The 23,466-nt window shown below is 36.8% G+C and overlaps 1 protein-coding gene across 3 annotated transcripts in view; it reads right to left on the bottom strand.

The window, feature by feature from the left end:
• Positions 1-22,759, bottom strand: part of TBC1D23 (TBC1 domain family member 23) — a 36,772-nt gene extending 14,013 nt beyond the window's left edge. For 2 of the 3 annotated variants that reach the window (XM_030020071.2, XM_030020072.2), the window contains exons 1-10: positions 22,579-22,759; positions 14,223-14,334; positions 13,884-13,989; positions 10,891-11,095; positions 7,664-7,787; positions 5,308-5,432; positions 5,152-5,195; positions 4,108-4,211; positions 3,202-3,324; positions 2,070-2,162 (exon numbers count right to left, since the gene is read on the bottom strand). In XM_030020071.2, coding sequence (XP_029875931.1) covers positions 2,070-2,162; positions 3,202-3,324; positions 4,108-4,211; positions 5,152-5,195; positions 5,308-5,432; positions 7,664-7,787; positions 10,891-11,095; positions 13,884-13,989; positions 14,223-14,334; positions 22,579-22,619 — 1,077 coding nt within the window. In that variant the 5' untranslated portion in view covers positions 22,620-22,759. Of the gene's footprint in view, positions 1-2,069; positions 2,163-3,201; positions 3,325-4,107; positions 4,212-5,151; positions 5,196-5,307; positions 5,433-7,663; positions 7,788-10,890; positions 11,096-13,883; positions 13,990-14,222; positions 14,335-15,077; positions 15,209-22,578 lie in introns of all 3 variants that reach the window. The other variant, XM_030020073.2, reaches the window with a different exon arrangement.
• Positions 22,760-23,466: the final 707 nt, after the last annotated feature.

Below are 23,466 nucleotides of genomic sequence, written 5' to 3'. Positions count from 1 at the left end.
CCCGGAATTCTTAGTAGTCTCAAAAAGTTAAGGCTGTGGTCTCCTGAAGGCCTATTATGCACGCAAAACCAATAAGCTGCTATATGAAAGAGATGGAGAAACAAAGACTTTCTAAATACAGCTGAATTTTTAACCTCCTCTTGTGGGGAAGGCACTTATTTAAATTAATAAGGAAATATTGACCTGTAACTGGATTGGGGGGGGGGGGGGGGGAGGAGGGAGAGGAATTGTCATTATCTAGCCTTTACACTGGATTAAATGATGAAGTACAAAGTAACAAGTACACAACCTAGCCATCAGTAAGTCAACCTGAATTTTAACTGGGGTTTTCCTAGAGCCACATACTGCTGCTTTATTACATAGGTGCTAAATCTCACTACTTCCTCTAAGACTATCACCTATAAATGAGATGGACTCCAAAGTGCTTTCCCCATTGCCTCCCCTTAAAGTAAATTGCCTGTACTTTGCACATACAAGCATACAAAACACACTGAAGTTCCATTAACGGCTTTTTGTCTCAAAGATTATTCCCTACAACGTTTTCCTGGCATTAAACTTCTAAAAACAGAGGAACCTGGTGACATTGATCCAGTGTGGTTCATGAAGGATCCTAACCATACCAACTGACCCATACTGCAGAAGTTAATTCCAATATAGAATTTAAATACATACGAACTAATCGCATCCAATTTAAGAATTGTCTTCATGGACTTCTTTTTCGTATATTACTAGGTTTTTAAACTATTTAATAATTTATAATGCTTATTTCTACTTTATTGAATATGATGTTCAATTAAGGCTAGCGGAAGGACACCCACATACCATGGGGAAAGTTTTTTCCTAAATTTTTGATCTAGGTTAAAACCAGAACACTATATCATAGAATCATTTAGGTTGGAAAAGACCTTTAAGATCATCAAGTCCAAGTGCAAACCTAACATTGCCATCTCTCCACCACTAAGTCATGTCCCTAAGTACCACATCCACATATATTTTAAATACCTTCAGGGATGCCAACTCAACCACTTCCCTGGGCAGCCTGTTCCAATGCTTGACAAGCCTTTTGGTGAAGAAATTTTTCCTAGTATCCAATCTAAACCTCCCCTGGTGCAACTTGGGGCCGTTTCCTCTTGTCCTATCACTTGCTACCTGGGAGAAGAGACCGACACCTACCTTGCTACAACCTCCTTTCAGGTAGCTGTAGAGAGCGATAAGGTCTGCCCTCAGCCTCCTTTTCTCTCCTATGTAATTATACTTGTGCAAATACTACTGAATAATACTTAATTTTAATTAGAGAGGCAAAGATAATAGATGCAGGACTGAGCTTCTTAACTAAGAAAAGTGAAAAAGCCTTTTATGGGGTATATACATAGAAATCATTCCATGCAGCGTCCATAGACTGCTTGAAGTGAAATAGTAGAGGGTTAATCTAGAAGTGAAGAATACATCCAGCTGAAGCGTAAGCGATTTGGGGAAAAAAGGACAGAGAAAAATATGATTGAATGTTCAGTTAGGAATTCAGAATCAAATGGAAACTACAGCAAAATCTTTAATGAAGTAATTAGTCCGCAGTACATCTCAGTCCCAAAATTAATGCACTTCCTCTCTCATATTGTACTGCAAAAATTTTAAAGGAGCAACCAAATCCTTACATATTCTCCTTACAAGCAGGCTGTATGAAGACTGGCTGGGGAAAAAAAAAAAAAAAAAAGCTACTTGTTAAAATTGATGACGCCTTTCATTAGAAATTATGATGCTAAAAAGAGATTTCTCCTCCAAGCAATGTCTAGTTTTTAGCCTGTATGGATTTCCAGTTCTAACCAAAGAACAGGAAGTCTGGAATCCCAAATTCTAATGTCATTAAGGACTAATCTTCTCAGTAAAATGATGATTCCACCAATCTCCTTTAGAGAAGCTAACTTTTGAAACCTTATCACATAGCTAGACACTGCAGTCGACAGACTAGGGTCTAAACTAAACGATAATTTATTTTTCAGGACAGACGTTTCTCTCTCCTTCTATTTAACTTGGGATTCAAAAATCAGTAAGGAAACAAAAAGCATACGAACCAAATCTGAGTCTAAATGAAATGCTGTTGATAAATGCCCAGCATTGTATTGCTCTGCAGGACGACAATCCACTACAAAGAACCTTACTCCTTCCTGAAAGAGAAAGATTTTGCCTGTTAGAAAATTTTAAAATCATGTAATTGATGGAAAAGTACATAATTCAATTATATTTTAATACTAAGTCCAATACTACAGAAACCCCTTAAAGGGGCTAACAGCTATTGGAAAATCTTATTTTGTTTGATTAATCTGAAATTCTACAGTTAGCAGACTACCAACAGTATTCCAATAGTGATTTCCCATTAATCCATCAGCTTGTGCAGCAGAAATGACCACCTAAGTGCAATACACACGGTGTAATTATTTCACCTCTACTGAGAAGAAATACAGTGGGTATGAAGGCACGCATCAACAAGACATCAGAAGGGACAACTCTGAAGTCCTAATCCAACAGTCCATTACTACTCAGCACAGCACATAAGGATAGCTTTATATCCCACCAACTTAAGCAGGATATAAACAGATGCTTAACTTTACTTGGACTAGGGAAAAAAAAAAAAGTATGCCTGATGAAACTGGGGCCTGGAAGCTGCTACAAAAAGCCAGTAGTCAATAAGAAACACTGTAATCTAGCTACACTATTATCCATATATTGGTCTTAAATACTCTAAGTGAAGTCCATACGTCTGTCTGCAATTAAGTACTACAGAAATAGCTTGAATCAATTTTTTTGTTTGTTTAAATTTCATTGACAGAAGACAGATATTTCATAATGGCATTCTTCTCAAAGGTACTGAGTAGTGGGTTTTAAATCTTCCTCTATAATAGCTACATTTGGAAAGGAATTCGAATTAGTGAGATATTACTTTAAGCTCTCACTCCTCAGATTCAGATCAGCTGTATTAAGGTCCCTTAGGCTGTAGCTCTAGTTGCTACAGCACAAATGCATTGCTGTCAGCAGATCATTTACAAGGGAGACAACTTCAAGACAAGAATGCTTTTTCCTGAAATAGCAAATACTCATCTGTGTTGTAAGCACTTTAAAAATATTTGTGATACACAAATTAGCAAGTGATTCTTTTCTTTTTTGATAGAATTGGGAAGCAGGGGGGAAGTAATTCAGTATACTGACTCCTTGTTGCTGATTTGCTTGAAGAATCTCAGACACAGAAATTGCTAGACAGAGAGCCTGGCTCAAGTCTGTGTCATCATCTTTGAGGCCCAGCAAGCTGCTGCCAAAAAGACTGTGGTTGTCCTAATAAGGCAAGAAGAAAAAAAAAAAAGTTAACTGAAGCTATTGTCTTCAGATGTGAAGTCTTAAAGTAAAACTATATCTACCATGTCACAAATGTGAAGTCCAATACACGTGTATCTTGTCCACATAGTCATGAAACTTTTGATCAACTGAAATTCTTTCTGAAAATCATGGCAAGGCCTGAACTTCCATTACAAACATGCTTGTTCGCCACTCTAACCATGCCAACATGATGAAATATCTCTGTTTTTTTTTCCCCCCCCCCCCCCCCCCCCCCGCAAAATCTCACATACCTGTCTACACACAGAGAAAGTACATACAAGCCAAAGGCAATGGCTATCAATTACTTTTATTTCATGAATTCACTGAAGTCTGATATCTTCAGTAAGGAAGAACTGCAAGAACAGTGCAGGTGATGACAGCTTTATCTCTAGTAAGTGACTTTTTCCTGTTTGCTGTTGTAAGTACAGCTAGGACTGCTGTGCAGTCTACTACAATGCAATTGTGTCAGTATGGCCTGTTTGCTTCATTGGTTCTTACAAGAGCCTGGTTTGCAAAACAAGGCTATCAGTCATGAAGTAAGAATATTGCAGGGAAACTTCTCTCTAACATGTTTCACTTAACCTTCTTATCTTTCAAACATCCCAACAGTAAATACCACCAGCGTAACAACATGAAAAAAACTGTTTAAAAAAAATCACAATGAACCATTCAAAGTTCCTGTCAGCAGAACCTTAAACAGTCACCAAAAAGAAGAGAATTTCAAAATTGCTTTGTTATTACCTTCCTGAAAGAAGCTGGAGTTTTGCTACAGTAATATTGTGCCAAAGAGAAGAGATCTTCTATATCCTCTAAATCAAGATTGGCTGGTGAAGTTTCTAAGAATTCTGAGATATACAAACAACATAAGTGCACCATTATTTCAGACGTAGAAAAGAAGCACCATACATTTTTTCACATCATAAAATAACTTATTTTTAATAAGGCATAACACAATTGAGTTTATTGATTAAACATGAATGTTGATTCACTCTCCCGGTGGAAAGAGAAGATACAGGCAATACTTCTTATCCACAGGAAATCTATGCTATTTGCTAGAAGTTCAAACCTTCTATGCATATTGTTTTTTACCACACTCTTGCCTCTGTATAGTTTTAGCTTTCAGTTGTCATACTAAGTCAGCAGCCTTTTCTAAAGGCGGCTGACCAAGAGAATCCTCTAAAACAGAGTACTTAAGTAGTACTGTTATATGTCCAGGATGGTAAAAGGGTGTAGTTCTGCAGTATACGGCAAAGATGCAAAATTCCAAGCACCCTCATTTTTAGCTAGTAGGAGATTATTGATTATATTGTATTAAGCCATGTGAAAAAAATACAAAGGCAGGTGAAATAGGCTCACAAGAAATTTAGTGTAATTTCTATAAAAACAGAAGAGGGTAAGACAAGAACAATGAATTAGGCTCAAATCAAGTGCATACAAAGATAATAATCTGGAAAGTGCAACAAGTGCAGTAGATTTAAAGAAGGATTTGAAAGCTACTGCTGTGGACTTAGGAACATGGTGATAGTTTCAAGTACTCCAAATTGAAGTATAAAACTAGATGTGGGAGTGCTAAAAGGAAACACAAAAAAAGAATGTTAAGGACAGAGCAAATGTGATGCAGCAAAATAGTAGGAAAGGAATTAGTGGGTGAGGGGATTCATTAATGAGAAAATCACAGGGAAATAATTAAATAATTCAGTTATTTAGTAATTAATAATAATAATCAATGGGGATTATACTATATGGTGAATACTTTACTAGCAGCTATATAAGAGAAGTACTTACTTATCATTTCTTCTTTATCTGATTCTTGTGCTAAGATAACGTCTCTGAAAACAGTAAAGTCACAGGCATAGATTAAGTCAGTAAACCAAAATGAAACAAAAGTGGATTAAAACTGTGTCAGCAAGGAATGTCCCAAAGAATTAACTATACACTTACTTTGCATTGACAAGGATGATTAACATTAAGAAATAAATAAAGAATGGATCTGCTTGTTGTAGATATCCATCCCATATTGCCTGAGTGACTTCGGCTGAACAGTAATATGAGAAGAGGCTTCCAAGCTAAAAAATTGGAAAATAGTGTAAGAAAAAGCAATAACCAGGAACAATCTTACCAGGATAACATTTTTAACAGAGATACAAGACATCTAAAAGAAAATAAAAACAACAAAATTATGCTAAAACATACATTTGCACCACGTATTGAAGAATGGTTCTACCCTCAAAAACAATTTTTATGGAAATGGTGCAGTAATGCTACAGATCATCTGTGAATAAATCCGCCTAGCGTGAAGGCAAACTCAGCTGTACATTGTCAGCCTTGCAAATTCAACCAGAGATAACACAATCAGGCTGGAACACCGTTTGGTACTTAGCAGTGGCTATGAGCTAATTATACCAACAAGACAATAAGAAGAGAATATATTTACTCAACTAGCTTAGCAAATAGGGCTTTGAAAGGATCCTGTAAACAACATTCTTTTTATTTTTCACAGTAGAACTGAGCTAATTGAACATGGTTGCACATTAGTTTGACAACATCACTTAACATTACGTTATGATGCTTTATGGCTGAGTAATTAAACATTTGCAAGCAACAGACAATTTTTATTACCATTTAAACTATTTGCCTGTTCCCATTTAAAAATACATCCTCTCTGATATGCTAAGTTCAAAGTGGATAAAAGAAAAGGTAGGAACTTCTTTTCATACATGCCACATAATATTTGCGATCACACTTAACTCAAATGCATACCAGCTGGCTTCACAGGGGTCTTACTGAACTTGCTGATGCATACAAATTCTGTACCAAGAGCTACAGCTTTCAAAAGCTCAGCATCTGTTTTTAAACACTATCATGGAATATTTCAACACTTCCTAGTATACTTTTATAACAAAAGGTAAGAAGATCTTACCAAGTCAAACGCAACTGAAGACAAAACATCCCTGAATGACGAGGCAATCACAGATCTCTGGATGTTGCTTATGTATTTCTACATATTAGAAATACCTCTATACAGACTAAGTTTTCTGACAGTTTTTGACAGATGAAACAAGGAATTTTAATGTAATCTCATAACACAAAATATGGCTTAAGGTTTTTTTTCCAAGATTGTACACCAGAAAGCCATTGAGGACTGGTGGCTACACTAGCTTATTTCTCTACCTCCCTTCAAACGGAAGATATTTTCCTAATGAATCACTAAACTTTTAATAAACAACTTCCAAGAAGTTTGTATTTACTAAGGAAAATTATATATATTTAAAAAAAAGGGAGATTCAGTAGTAAAAAAAGACCTGACTCCTCTTTTGAAGCCTGATGACTGGCAAAAGACAGATTTTGAGAATATGGAAATTCTTCCTGGACATATTTTTATATTAAAATTGGTAACAGCCTAACAAAACAAAAAAACCCCCAAACAAAACAAAACAAAAAAACCAACAAACAACATATTTAACCCCCCCCAACAAACCAAATACAGACCTTGCAGTTTAATAATTCATTTCAGTCTTATTTCTTTAACTGAAAGTACACGGAGTTACTAAAAATTTTACAAAGCCAACAGGTATGAAAGAGCCTAGAAGAGCTCATGGGTCATAAAGTTTTCTTTATTACTTCACAGACTTAGCCTCTGCAAACACTGTATCATGATTTTGTATTGCATATACTAAGTAGCATTGAAACAAGAATTTTGCTGCTTTATGTTGTAGTCCTGCTACATGAATTTTACAAAAAAAAAAATGATTTAGGTAAGTGTCCTTATAACTACCCCCAACTCGAAGCAGTTTTGAAGTTAAGGTGAGGAGGAAATGACCAATTCTTTAAGAGCTGTACAATATATGTGCCTAAATTCTAAAAGGCATAGCACTGTATGAGACAAATATATCTATTAGCATGGAGGTTTTTAAAACGATTAGTAATTTGACTTTAAAAGACCCATCAGGCTGATATTTATCCATAACTACGATACAGCTGCCCACTATAAAAACTAACATCACGGCTTCTTACTTTTTGAGTATGTCAGCTGTTCTCATTCTTACCTATTCCAAGTAGTTCCTAACATCAGTGGCTCAATTAACTTCCAGTACAATAAAAACGTGACGTTAACAAGATCTCATACAATATGTTAAACAACCAAAGACAAAAAGCCCACACTATATTAAAACATGCAATTCTTTTCAATATATGCAGTTCTAATCTCTTGTACTACTCTTCCATAAGCTGGCAACATGTAGTTAAATTTTAACAGAAATTTATTTTTCATTATGTTTCCCTACTTTCACTTTATTACCCAGTTGAGTGCATATGAGTCTGGAGTCATCTTCTTAGTATCAAGAAAGGAGCAGAGTTCAGGCTCATGGTACTGAAGAAGCAGTCTAAATAGATGAAACGGTCTTCCCTTCATAAAACAATCCCTAAAAAGTACCAGTGAAAATAATCATAAACACCCCCGTAATACTCCAGTTGTCAGACTTGCAGTAGCAATTCTTTATTAGTTGTGATTATGTAATTTCCTATATTGTTCTTTTAATTCACAGGGACTGATCATGAAATCAACTTGCCTCAAGAGTTAAAAAAAACAAAACCAAACTAAACCAACAAGAAACTCAAACACTGAAAACCCCACTATATTAATAAGGCAGAAGAAAGAACAAAATATTGCCAAGAGTTGACAGAGTATATAATACAGAAGTATTTAAAACAGATTTAAAAATCAACAAAAGGCTAGCATGGTATCAATGTTGTTAATGAAAAATAGAATTAAAAAAAAAAAAAAATCATTCTAATATGGCAGCCCAAGGAAATTTATAAGATGCTTATTTCATACATGAATAACAATTAAATGTCAATTCTTCAAGCAGGAAATAAAGGAGTATTTAAAATTAAGAAATAGTTGTTTAAAGACATTAGAAACAAATCTCAAGTGTTTAAAAACTTAAGTAAACTTATGTAAAACTTGACACATAGAACTCCAAACACAATTATCAGCCTAACTTCTTAAACAAAGGTATGTCTATGGTGGTAAAATGGAAACATTCACAGCAAATTATATGCAGGGATTCTTTTTTGAAATTATCACAAGAACTCTGACTTCCCATTAAGTTAACAGAACAAAAAGTGTGAAAAGAAGAAAAATATTCCGTTAATGAATTTAGCATAATAATCTAGACTTGCAAATTACTTTGTTTGAATGGTTAGTACGGTCAATTATTCCAGTCAGCCATTCTTTACCACTTTTTAACATTAAGAATGGATATATAGCCAAAAATAACTTTAAAAAGAATCCTTCCACATTTCTACTGACAGTGGAAAAATGTTGTTTAGACATTTTGCTTAACTGTTCTGCTCAGTAATTTTTTACTTCTTGTATCTCTTGTAGTAATCAACCCTTAATAAATACCCAGTTTAAAAAAAACCAAACAAAACCAAACAAGAAAAACCCACCCAATCAAATAAGAACAATCACCCAAAAAACCAACAAAACAACCACTTATCAAGAATTGTGAATTCCTGTACCTATCCCATTACTTCCTAGGCTAGAAGCCCCATGGAAGCAGCAGGCTCAGCCCTCGGAAGGACTGGTGAAAAACAAAAACAATGCAAAAACAATTAAAACAAGATTTAGCTAAACAGAAGTAAATTGCCCTGGAAACTAACCTACATTTTACTGTAGGAAAGAGTGGTTGTTGGGGTTTTTTTGTTTGTTTGGTTGGTTTTGGTTTTTCTTAAACCCCCCCAAAAAAAGTTATTTTCTACCGTCTGTTAGAGGTAACATTGATGTAATGTAAGCAGATGTCATGCACTCTCCTCATGTGGTTTCTGGGATGAGATACACTTCCATTATGCACTTGCGGCTTTTTAATTAGTTTACTACCTTACAAGCTCTCACACAAATCATTGTCTACTCATTTGCATACCTGAGATGGTGTTTTCTTCTACTTATTGCCCAAACAAACAATATTAATGACCTAGGACTTCCATAATAACTGTTTCTTAATTTTGTATAGTTCAGAAAACTCATCATTCTAGAGGAAAGGCAAGAGGAAAAGAAAGATAGGTATCCAAAGGTCATACCAAAAGGTATACCAAAAGCCTTGAGAATAACAGTGTTTCCAAGAAAAAAATAGCAAAACCTCCCTCATCTAAAATAGCCTATTATGTTTGGTTTTTTTTTTTTTCCTCATTCTTCCTTTGGCTTGCTAGAGATGCTCTTTCCAAAAAAATCTAAGGTACAACATGATCCAACAGATTATGCTGTACATTTCCCTCACTTGTTGTCAACATTTTGTTAGAATAAATTCCCAATAAACATTTCACGATAGTTACAGAACATGGGAAAATGAGAATAAAAAGTATGATTTAAAAACAAAAAATAGCAAAAAGTTAAAAATGAAACTTTTATCAAGTCATAAGGATGGTCCAGCAGTCAAACATCAATCAAGTCCAAATGGACCTAAGCAGAGATTTGCAAGTCTACTATAAATTGCCTTTCTATGCCTTTAATTCTCCCACTGGAGAAAAAAAAAAAAAAAAAAAAAAAAGGGACAAAACAGCCTACATCTCATTGAAATACCACCTAGGTTCTTACAGAGAAACTCAAATACTAGACACTCCGAAAGCCTTCTGTGGTTGAAAGTACATGAGTTACATGACCATAATGCCACTATCCCCCAACAGTTCGCAGAGCCCAACAGTATTTTAAATCAGAAATGGATACAAGCTGAGTCAAGTGACAGGACCGATAAATATTTCCTGCCACAACACCAAATGTGCACTTTTCATATTATGGGCATATACCCGGTAGCTCAGCCAGAATCTCCTCTCCAGGGAATCAGACTAAGATCTTTAATTGCAGACTATCCATATATTATTTCTCAAGGTCTTAATTAGAAGACTCTGTAGCCTCGCTGGAGTGTCATGGTGCTACTCCAACATAAATAAAAATTTATTTTAGTGACAGCACCTATATAACAGCATGAAAAACTCCAATTTCATATTTTTTATTAAAACAAAATAAAATCTAACAACTCCAAAAAACCCAATCATTTCAGTCCCAACTCAGTAGAATAAAGGGAAAATATCAACTACTTCTTCTGAAGAGATTTTGAGGCTGAAGTAGTGCTTATGAAGTACTTTGAAGTGACAGGGATAGAAACATTTTAGATATCAAAAATGCCAGGAAAGGAAAGAAAAAATGCTTTTACATAACATAGGTGAATTAGATAGTTCCTAAAAAAATATTTTTGATATTGCATGAAATGACGTTTTTTCTTTAAAAGACACATCCAGTCTACATCAGTCACATGCTAACTCTTTGCATCTTAAACCAACTCAATCATCTCCGGGACTTCAAATCAACAGGTTTTGAAAGATGGTTCAATTTATTACCACATGAAGGAATCTGAAAACTTTGCTGCAAACAGTGCTACTCTAGCCAAAACCAACATGCACATCCTTTCAGAAAATACTTTTAATGCCAATAAATATAGAATTCGGGCAAAAGAAAGACAGTTTTACCTTGGAATGAATTTATTCATGATAGCATAAAAGCAGTTGTACAAATCACTGCGTGGCAAACGAAGGTGCACCAGAGGTTTAAGTAGATGGATCCAGCCGAGGCAAGAACTGTATTTAACATTGCGTGATTTGCAATAAAAAGTAATAACAGACTCAATATCCAAAAGTAATACCGACTTCTCCTCTTCTGGCACTGACAACTGGTCTGAAATAGGCACAGCAATATAAACTGTATTAATAGCCTTTCAAAGAAACTGAACGAGATTATTTCATAGCACAATTGCACCAATAGGGAGTGCTTGGAAAAAAAAAAAGCAACAAAACCAGACAAAAAAAAAGTAGCAGCTTGGATTAAATGCTTACAGAAAGGCATCCAAAAAAGCATCAAATCACAAAGTGATTTTATAACCTCAGTATGATAAGGCATTTAAATATCATTTAAATATCGCCACGACAGGAAGAAAGAAGTTTGGGTTTTCCAGGTTCTATATGAAACAAAGAGCTAGATTCTTTTAATGCACAGAATGTCCTCCTTCTATTCCTATTTGATGTGCTCAGCACATAACTTACGCTCAACTCTACAACAAACAGATCAACCCACAATGCATACCTCCAATTCCTCAAAAGCCCACTGACATGCAAATTTATGAAAATCAGTAGTTTGAAATCAGCTAAGCTTACAGACTTAAATTTTAGTATTAACATATAAATCACATTTTAAATCTCTACTTCAAAGTAATTTTCCTAATAATAGTTTAAATTTGGGGATGTTAGAATAACTTTAGAAAGAGAAATGATTTGATTACTTACAACTACACCTGGCTTTTAAACTGGATTTGGTATTGTTGCTAATCAGAAGATACACTAACCATGAACATATAATCTTTGATATAATGTAGTACATTGTTTCAAATTCTTCCAAATGTTGTAAGGTACTGAAAAGCAAATATGTCCCCTATTTAATGACAGACTAAAGGTACTGAAAAGTAAAGATGTCCCCTATTTAATGACAGACTAATTCCAAATCCATAATTTATATTGTTGCATTTGGATGAAGATTGGCACAAAAAAAATGGTACAAAACCAGTTCTGTAATTAAGGTAGCAAGCTAAACCCTTCTTAAATACTGTCATTATTGAGTTGGATACATACACAAAGCTTAGGTTTTCATTAGTTCCAAAGCATCTTTCCACATAGACTCTTACTTAAAAGGCTGACAGCACTTCAGAAAAAGTACTGGCATCCACCTTGCTTGAAGCAATGAATCTAACACATACTGAAATACGTCAGTACCATATCCCAAATTATGCCTTCCTCCATGTGATGAAATAACTACTTAGCTTACTTACAGTTAAATATACAGATATTTATTATACAGATTGTAGTGAAAACCAGACTTTTGCGTAAGTTCAGACAATTTTCGCTTTAATATTGAACACCTCTTGAGATTTTTTTAATGGAAAATCTAATATTAAATAAACTTATGAATTATATATTTCAGGAATAAATTTGTTTTAATCCACTCAGGTTATGTCAATTTCACTATAGCTACAGTGATTTACAGTAAAAGAAGGAATAACCATGGTATAGCCTGGATGGGGGGAAGAGATGCCTACACACTACAGTAATGCAGTGGCATTAAATTTCTAGTGAACATTGTTCCGTCGTAATTACAAGAAGCCCATGAGTCTCATTACTGTTTAAATAAAGTTTTTATTACAGAAGTCTTAAATACTTTCCCATGAAAGCCAGCCAATATTTGGCGCTTCCTTTCCTCTACCTCTGAGGAAAATAAAATAGTACATAAAACTCAAATGCCATCTGAAGATTTACTTTAAATTTGGAGACTACCTGCTTTGCTAAAACATTGAAATAGAGAGATTTAATCCAACTCAAAACTGAAATCTCTATATAACCTTCATTCTGAAGTAACTTTACATTTATTACTTTAATCAGTTTAATATTGTTACATCTTACAAAATATTTGCCAATAAAGACAAAAGGAGAACTAAAAAACATTGAAGTGCTTAATTTTGTATGTTATGAATACTAATTGGAGCATTTTGCCATCTTCCTGAAAACACACTGATTAACTAACACAGTGGAATTTCCTTCCATTTCCTTTACAGGACAGAGAGAGAAGGAAAATAAGCCCTACTAGATTCTAGAGCTAGAAAATGTAGAACTGCATTTTAAAAGTGGTAGGTATGTATGCATGCAATAACTCCATTCTCTGCCTTAACTTTCAATTGTGCAAGAATAAATTAAAGCATGACAGGTAATAAAATAGAAGATTTTCTTATTGATGTCATAAGAAGAAGTACCCTCATTTATGAGTCAGCATTGACTCCATCATCTGATGACTGATTATTAATGCTGTTGCATGGTGTCAGCGATTTGGCCATTTTTGTGATGAGCTACCAACCAGATCCTGTGGCAGCTCCTCACAGACATGCTGAAATATTATTTCCGATGTCCTGGCAGCATCTTGCTTTCACAAACACAACCTTTCATTTTTGCTGAAAGTGTTATTAAAAAAAAAAAACACTTTCTTAAAAATAGTCTTTAAAGTCCAAAATGTTTAATATATTTATTCGCTTAAAGGTTATATGCATTTTGGTGCTACATCAGCCTTTCAGATTAAGAACCAGTCATTAGACAGTTAAAAAACTGAAGGACACTGGTTTAAAAGATGGAGCTTGGAAAATTGCAATTTTTTCAACTCCTGAAGCTTTCTGACCATGCAAACTGTCATTTACAAGCTAATACTTCAAACTTCCACGACACCACCCATCCCAGAGTCAGAGTACAGATAAGATACTACTGTTTTCTTACGATTTCTTACTGATTTTCTCTGCTCTCTCATCTTCCTCCTCAAAGCTTCCTCCAAAATGTAATCATCATTCAGGTTATTTAATTCAAATAACAAAGCCCTAAGACAACTGAGAATGCAGAAGTTTTCACATAGGTGATCTTAATATAATTGAACTTACCAATTAGCTCTTGGCAATCCTTATGAATTATACTCTGTTCAGGTAGGTCTAAAGAGCCATCCCAGGATGCTAGGCTGTCCCCCTTTCCTACAACATTAAGTGCAATCTGAAAACAAAACCAGAAAACCCTCTAAACATTTTAGTGTCCTTTTGTCCAATTACTGAACTCAGTAATTTAACTCAATATAGAAGAATATTCTAAAACTGAATCAACATATATGCATATTAAAATTCCAGTACTATATCTCTTCTGTAGAGATGCCTGGTAATTAAATAATTTACCTCAAATCAAACACAACTTCAAGTATTTCCTGCTTCTTGATTTAAGCTCATATTTACCTTCCAGACTTTGGCCCTCAGATCAGCAGGCAATTGCCTTCCTTGAATGATGTTTCTCACAGTTTCAAGATCACAGCCTCCTTCTTCTAAAGCGTCTGCAAGATCTTTTTCCCTACAATAACGACATGTAATGTGTTTATCAAAAATGAATTTTACAATATTTTTCAATGTTTATCCATTAAACAGATGTAGACTGGAGGCTACTATCAGGCAAAACCCACACATACATAAAGGTATATTATAAGACATTTTGGCCATTACTAAAAATAAATATTTGCAAAATGTTATTTATTCCTTTATTTTTAAGGCTGCTTGTTCAACTTCTAATTCCATTCAATTTACATACAAGAAAAAAATATGTTCAGGACATCTTTTTGTTTGTTTTCATGAAGTGGCAATGTTGCAAAATGCATCATAAAAATGCAAACTTAGTTGTAGTTTACAACTTAGGTGATACATGGCAAATTTTCACACACACATAATGCATTCAAAGCAAACATTACACCTAAATTAGATGGCGGAGTTCTTTTAAATAAAATATTAGATGACCTAGAAAACAGAAAACTTATTTCAAAGGTTTAGAACAGTCAGCTTTTAACCCCATCTTTCCCTGAAATGGGAAAGGACCTTTTAGTCAAACTCAGATTTACTTAACTATGAAGTTCTAGTACTGTAAGTGTGGATGTGCACAAGACTGGATTAAAACATATGAACTTGTTAATAATAGCGTAGAAAGTAGCAAAATACACAAATTTACAAGACGGTCAAACAGTAATGACATTTAAGTTGCCATAGTAAGACAACAGTAGTTCATACGCATTACAGATAAGAAGGTACGCATTCAGAAATGATTACTTTACAATCTCTCTGATAGCTTCTGCAGACTGTTTCAACGGTTCCATGCTGTCAATAATGAGAGAACCACATCTGATGATTTCAGGAATTTCAATATCATGTAGCAGAGCAGTGGCAAAACACCAGGTTCACTGGAAAAATAGCAATAGCAGTGATACATAGGTCCCATAGGCAAAAATTCTCCCTTACTGTATCCTCGTAACTCTTCTCTACTAGCTCTGACATGTGCCTTAAGAAAGGCTTTGCTTCATATACCTGAGGAGTTAAACACAAGTCCAGGAGGTTTATAGCCAGAGCAAAACACAGAACGTGATTGTTTATCCAGGACAGATATTCGAGTATGAAGATGCATTCCTTGTGAGTAACACATCTATTTATACACATGGAGTAACAGATGTTAAAGTGTTGTCAGTATAATTCTCAATTACTCCACGTTACACACTATGTAGTCAATTCCAAATACCCATGGAAAAAGAATGTCAGCTGTTGAGCTCTTGTCTAATTCTTTAATTTGCGTATATCCACAACTAACTCTTTGATATAAAGGTTCTCAAGTTTGGTCTCCTGAAAGCTTAAGACGCACATTTCTGATTTTCTAAATGTCACCTTTTTTGATAAACAGATTAAAATCTCAATCTTGTAAGAATGTATGCATATACTTAACAAGAGCAACAAGCTAGCCTTACTTAAGATTTCTCAAAGTATTTACAAGATTGAAGAATAGGCATTTTCCTTGCATTGTATCAGGTAGTTTCTTTGCCAGTACTTTTTGGTAGCACTTTAAATCATATTTCATATATACACTGGGGCACAATTAACAGTCTGTTTTCTTCAAGTAATTTTGCAAGTTTGTATGAAAGAAAGCACAGTTTACAAAGTGACTGACTTGCTTTATTTTCTTATATTTTTAGTATTGAAAAAAAAAAAAAAAATCCCAAAGCCCACTTATGACAGAATTACACGCTGCATGGGTGACTATCCCATTCCTGAGAGAGAAAAGGGGAGGGCAACACCCACACTTGCACTTCCATCACCTATCCTGTTGTCTGATTGCATGCATAATGATCAATGCTGGAAAAGTTAAACCACCAAATCAGTTCACCCTGAATAAAAATCAAGTACTTCCAGGACATTTACACAAAGAGACCTAGCGCTCAGCAGAACTGCATGAACTCTGGGATGATCTAACTTCAACAGAAGCCAACATCAAACATCAGCTGAAGAGAGCTAGATGCTCTTAGATATATTGCAGGCTTCCGTGCACGTATGACAGACTAGAGAGCAACAGCTAGGCCTTGACTTATAGCACACAAAATATGATTAGTTGCTACAAATATTATCCAAGTATTAAACAGGCACATGGAAACGAATGCAACAGTGGCATGCACTTTCTAATTCAGGTGGAAAGGTCTTAAACTGCAATACTTAAACTTGGTTTCTATGCCCTCCAAAGAAAATGATTTGGAAAAAGAAAAAAAAAAAGTAATTTAATATATGTGAAACAACACTTAAAAACACATCTACACAAATTACAACAACTACACCTGGCAAAGAATGGTTCACAGACCATGAGTACTAATTCTACCAGTTACTAGTATCTAACATTCACAGCTTAAAAAGCTGTGCATGGGTTAACATCAAGATCAACTTCAACATGTTATCTGCAAATGTGTGCTTCCTCTGTTTTATACTATATTACCATTTGCAAAATATTCTTCTTAAGTAGTCATCCACACTGTACACTGTAACAATGACATGCAAATATTAGTTTTACTATTTCACCTTAAAAAGCAAGAAATTAATATGCCCATCTCCCCATGAAGAGATATGATGCATTACCAACACTGAGTTAAATGAAGTAACAGCAGCGGGGGGGGGGGGGAAGCATTATTCTTTTATGATTCAGTTAACTACTCTTTTCTACCATCAATGCCCAAGATTGCTCACAGGCTAAAAGTAAGGATTTCTCAAAGATTAAGAAAAATTCTTTTCTAATAAATACTCTATTCAGGCTAACTTGCAAAGTACAAAGTATGAAAGTGATTTTGGTACTTTAACATATGTCCACTGGCTGTGTTTTATCTTATTTCAGTCACTGTTGTGCCATAAATACTACAGTAAACTCCTAGCAGTTTGGGTCCTTGTCTTTCATGAGTGAAGATCAGCTAAGAACTCTTCTATTTATATGGACAATTATTACACTTACTTTGGAAAGAATGCAGCACTTCTCTTTATGGGCAAATTCCTCCAGACGTGAACATCCTTATTTTCTGCTCTACCACACCTCCACTGCCTATTTCTGGATGCTATTCAAAATTTTGGTTAGATGTGTAGAATTCCAGCCTATACCCAAGCCATGGCCTGAAAGGTTAATTCCCACAAGACATACTGTTCTGAATGTCATAATGCACAATGTTGCTATTAGTGTATCTGGAGCAAATTTCCACACTTACAGAAGGATACCTGAAATTCAGGCCAGTCTGGTGACATATTATAATCAATAGGTAACTACCTTCATGGATATACAACATGACTTTTTTTTTTTAGCTAAAACACTTAAGATGTGAGAGAAAGCTGGAGGCAATAAAAATTGATCAACTGTTGGGAATTCAGTTTCAGCCACATTTTTTTAAGTATTTTTTATTTATATATGACTCTGAGGTACTTGGTAATAATCACTTATAAATACTAATGAAGGAATTAAAAAATTGCAGGGATGTGAACAGCAGGGGAAAATATAGTAGGAAGTGTTTCAATAAACTACAAATACATCAGAAAAGACGTATAACATTAAGAAAACTATAATCAATCAGTAAATTACAATGCCTGGAATGTATCTGCTAAAGTCCATTACACCTGCTCATTTGTTATAAAGACAGATCCCTCTGAGCTGCTTCCTCCAAGTCAAAGTGCATTTTTGGAAAAAAATGCTTCAAAAGTTTAAAGCTTTAATTTCTGATGGGCACACTTCTAACAGTAACTTATTATTTTCACAGCCCAAGAGGTATCTTCTACATGTACCAAATTCATTACCTAAAACACACTTATCAGTCCAAAACAAGACGATCACCCTTTTTCCATACACACTGAATGTGTGTATGGACTGCACACTTGCCTGTTAAAGATGTTACTTGGAGGCCTAAAAGAGGGTTAAAACAAATACTCCCACTTAGATTATACTGCTTACCAAATTGCTTCCCATATTCTGACCACTGATCTGATGTTGGTGTAACACTTGAAGAGCTTCTTTGATTGTTTTCTCCCACACTCAATTGACACACTCATCATAGCTGCTCATGATATGCTCTAGTAGGCCACCACCACTTCCAGGGTAAGAAGTAGTATTTCTTAAACATCTTCACATATCATTCCTGTTTTCCTTAAATCAGAAGCAAGGCTGCTACCAGCTCACCCCTTACCAAAAGTATCATCAATTTTAGTTTCTACAAAGCTGTCATCTCCTAGGACATCAAACAGATCCCGTCTGCAAGTTTTCATTATTTCTGATAATTATAGCATGCAAAGAGGAAGACAAGCACATATATCACAATGCTGCCATCACAATTATGATGGCTGCCTATCCATATCCGTGTTAGTGCCAGATTGGACTAACTTATTCTAACTATTTTTATTATTTTTGTTACTAATGTTGAACTAAACTCCATTTTAACCGAAGTACTTTCCTGGAAAAAAAGCTCACAATAGCATACAGGTTTATAACACGTGGTAATTGCAAACAAACTTTACTTAAAAGGAAACTGGGCAAGTAAATAGGGCTCATGAAAATTTCCAAAGTCAATGGCTAATATCAGTTTATTTTTATAAGCATCATTCCACCTTCTCACAGCAAAGAACATAGCTTCCCACCACAGAAAACTATCTATACAAAAGCTTCTTTCCCTCCCCACCCCACCCCCCCCGAAATAAGCTTTTCTGTAATCTAGTTACTCTGGTTCCTACTTTTAATTTAGGATTCTCCTGACTACCAGAAAAAAGCCTCAACAAGAGCTATATTAAATTGAAAGTAATGAGTGTTTGTTCTTTACTGAAAACAAACAAAAATCAATCCCTCATATTTACTTCAAAATATCCATTGTATTCAGAACACCATTGAATATTCTTTTATTTCCAATGGAATTCTGGAAAAACATTAATTCCCTGACATTTTTACCTCTATTTTTTCCTCAGGTGTGTTAATTTCACACTTATCTGAAAAGGATTTTTTTGTTCATGTGCTTTCAGAAGAAATATCATGGTTCCAAGCACTAATAAGCCCGAGTCTGAGCATGGGGCGGTGAGGGTAGGGGAGTACTAGTTTTGTCACCCTGTTGTCTGAAGCAGTTGGAGTATATTTTGGGGCCTGTAAGATGAATGATTCCAATGCAAAGTTAAATGCACAGGAACAATTCCATCTCTGGTTACAGTTATATTTAGTTAGTTCAGGTCTTAACTTTCAAAGTATAGATCTTAAAATACAAAATACTACTTGATCAAGTTCCCAGAAGCTTGAGTATTAAACGTCTGCAAAAAGGTTTTATAAATTAAGAAAAAATAAGTCCAAATCATTTATTTCCTTGATAAATGAGGAGAAAAAACCCTATAACTTCCAATTACATTTTAACTAATAACAGGCCAGCTTGTTTGTGTCTATACATTCTACTGACTAGATGTATTGTATTGACTAAAATTATGATTAAAATAATCAAATAAGCAGACAAAAAAAAAAAAAGAAATTAAGATTTTACAGCACCGCTTGAAAGCAGCTTGCCTCCTTTGTGTTTCACAGCATTCTTAGCTTTGGACACAGATACGTCTTCCAGTATCAAACAGTGCCAGCAATTTCTCAAATTATTTTCTGAGAATATGCCAAACAGCTAAAAAGAAATATTTAATAAACAAGGTCTGACAGATTTTTCTCATTTTTAAATCAAAACTGTTGATAAACTTCCTGTATTTACTGAAGAAAAAGCTGGCAATTTAATCTTTCAATAATTCTATACATAAGTTGGGGGGGGGATGGGGCTGTTGGATTTGGGTTTTGGGGGTTTTCGTTTTGTTTTTTTCAATTGTACTGTACAGTGGCAAATTTCCCTGTTTTTTGTTAAACAAAACAACAAGCAATCAGTACAGATATTCAGAGGTTCATCATTAGTTTGTGCCCCCCCCCCAGATCAGTTACACTAGCACTGCACGTCAGGTTGACACAGGAAAAATAAAAAGGGCATTTTATATAAATAAGCATATCTAGATTCTACATACTCAAGGTGCTGTCACAGTCTCTGAACACAAAATTACATCTACTGTTGAATCCTCCTAAGGAACTTAATAGACGACAAGGAATCAGCACTGCTGGTTTTGTTTCCAACAGAGTTCAGGTGTACATATGCACCATTTTGTGTTTTGGCTGGTTTTTTTTTTTTTTTTTTTTTAAATGTGAAATGTTATTGCACAATCCTATATACTTCAAAACTACGATAATGTAGTAATTTACACCAAAAAGCTTATTCAAAAGATAAATGTTATACTTAGAAAAACAACTGTTCAACAGCATTCAGATATGTATACAACACAACAGTTTAAATCAATACATGACAAAGAAAATATTTCACTGCAACTGGGTTTAAAAAAACCCCAAAACACAACAGAAAAACAAAACACAACAACAAAACCAAAAAGCCATGTGAAGTTTCTAAACAAGCAATACGGAATACAACTTTATGTTATTCACAGGGTACAGCTCTAGTAACAGGATGTATTCTGGCATATTAATGTAGCATTTAAGCATAGACCTCTTGAACTATTCCCATAAAGACTTACAAAATCTCTTCTAACAAATGCCTTCAAGTTTGCCTTTTCTAGTAGTACCAGCATATCAAATTTACTATAGTTACATTTTGAATCTGACAGTCAGAATGGCAACAATGCAGGCTGTGTCTTGAAACATATCTGGAAACTGCACTTATGTCTCATTCTTAACAGAAATTTTCGCAGTTTGTTGTGCTCTGGGAGATTGTAATATTCTTTCAACACTAGTAACTAAAGAGGTTTGAAGTATTTTTCCAGAGATATTTCAACATGATTCTTATTCAATGTCCAGGGTTATATTTCAAATTGTCAAGACCGCATGTTCAATGAGTGTATCCTTAACTTTGTAATTATATGTCCCAACAGTCAGGTCTGTATTTAGATATAATGCTTATGCAACACTGTACCCACAGAAAGCGCTTCATAAATTTTGAAGCTGTAACTAAAAGCAAAAAAAGGCTAAAAAACTACACCAATTCATTTTCATTTGCTAGTAAACGACACTTAGTTGTTTTATCCAAGAGCTGTATTTGCAGAACCAACCTAGACAAAGAACAGATACCAGCTACACCTGCATGTGTGTCAGTTCTGGCTTCTTTACAGTGAAGTAACTAAGCGCAAAGAAGGCTGAGCATAGTTAGCAAGAAACTTCTAATCCACCATATAAAATAAAGCCTAGAAGCAAAAACATCACATAGGAAATTATCATAAAAAGCAGGTCTGTAAGGTAATTGTTTGAAAAGCGTGTACGTGGAAAGGACAAAGAGCAATGCTGTGGCACAAAACCACAGAAGGAAAAGAAACCGCACGCAATGCAGAAGCGCAATGAGAAAAACAAAGTGAAGATGCACAGGAACGGAGATGCGGGGTGCAGTAAGAATAGCTTCAGTATTTAAACACGTTTATTTAAGCCTCAGCAATCTTAAGTGAACACGCGTGCAACAAATACTAAAATCGCATCACTGTTACCATCAAAATGATCCTATATGCGCTCCAGAAATAGTCTCTACTCTTGTCCTAGAGGTTCAATGTAAAATCCATTATAAGTAATAGCTGCGTTAGAGGAGAGTGGCGAGCAAAATCATTCAGAAAACAAGCCAGGACCTACTGTTGTCACCTGTGCTTGAGCAGGTATGCGGGGAAAGAGGAAGCTGAACCGAACAAAGCAACTCTGCTCCAGGCAGACAGGCGCACACCTCGAGCAGCTCCGGCCGCCTATTAAAGCTGTCATTTTAAACTGGAGCCGTCGCCTCGCTCCCGGCTGGGCACGGCCAAAGGCCGCCCCGTCTCGCCCTTCTTTTGACGGCGGCTCTTCCTCTTTCGGGACCCGGCAGCTGCCGAGCGCCCGGAGACGTCTGCCCCGGGGCTCGCCCCAGGCTCCCACCGCGCTGGGGCCTGCCGGGCCCGGCGGGGACCGAGACGGGGTGGGGGGGGGAGCGGAGGGGGGCCGCCCCCCGCCCCGCCGTGGGGAGCTCCCCCGGGCACCCCGCACCCCGCCGAGCGCCCCGCGGCTGTGGGGCCACGGACGCCCCCGCCCGGGCAGCCTCAGCCCCACACCCCAGCCACGGCGACGCGCGGGGAGGGGGCTTCGGCTCCTCTCGCCTACCGACCCCTTCCTTCCCTCTCCCCGCCTCGGCCCCGCTGCGGAGAGAAGGGAGGGAGCGGGAGGGAGGGCACCGACACCCCCCTAACTCACCAGCTGCTCGACGGCGACAGCGCCTCTTCCCCTTCCGCCATAGCTGTTGACGTGCCTCCTCGCTCGGCCGTAAAGCGTGGTCGGGCGGTGTTGTGTGTGTGGTGGTGGTGTTTTTTTTTTTTTTTTTTTTTTTTTTTTTTTCCGACACCCACCCTTCCCACGCGCCCGCTCCCGTCCCCGCCTCTCCCGTGCTGTCGCGAAGTGAGGGCGCCCGCCGCAAAGCGCGGAAGCCTGGCACAGGAGGAGGGAGGTGCCCGCATGAGGCGAATGGGCGGAGGTGAGGCGGGCTGGCCCAGGCCGGGCGGGGCTCGTCACTGCCGCGCTCCGACAGCGTTCACCTGAGCCAGAGCCGGGTCCTCAGGAGCGGCTGCGGTTACGGAGCTCTCCCGCGGGGAGCTGCCCCGTAACGGGCCGGGCCGGGCTGACAGAGCTCCCCCTCACGCAGCCGGCGGTTGGGGTCCCCGCGGAGGCGGCGGTGGGTGCGCGGCAGCCTGGCGAGGCTTGCTGCGGTCAGCTCCTCGTCCTCTCCGGACCTGTGTGTCAGGGTGGGTGGTGGGGGAAGGCCCTACCGCCGGTTCAGGTCACCAGCAGCTGCAGATGCTTTCCTTTAGAAGACTTAGGAATCGGTTTCCCCGGCAGGAAAGCCATTCTGTGAAAAAGTTGCATATTTTCGGTTTTCATAAAGGTGAACTGCTTTGCTATGTATAGGTTTGATTATTAAATGACTTCACCTAACGTCAGTATTGTGCCAGGCTATACTCCAGGAGTCAGAGAAAATTCGCGAGTTTTACACACAACCCTGTTTCCAAGGGCTAAAAATCACCTGGTAATATTCATTAGTAACCCTGGGCAGAACAACACTAACGCTCTCAATCACGCACGTGTTTT

Source organism: Aquila chrysaetos, chromosome 7 (assembly GCF_900496995.4).
Source record: "Aquila chrysaetos chrysaetos chromosome 7, bAquChr1.4, whole genome shotgun sequence".
Taxonomy (NCBI): Eukaryota; Metazoa; Chordata; class Aves; order Accipitriformes; family Accipitridae; genus Aquila; species Aquila chrysaetos.
Note: the sequence above shows the minus strand (reverse complement) of the source record. Positions and strands in the feature narration are given on the sequence as shown.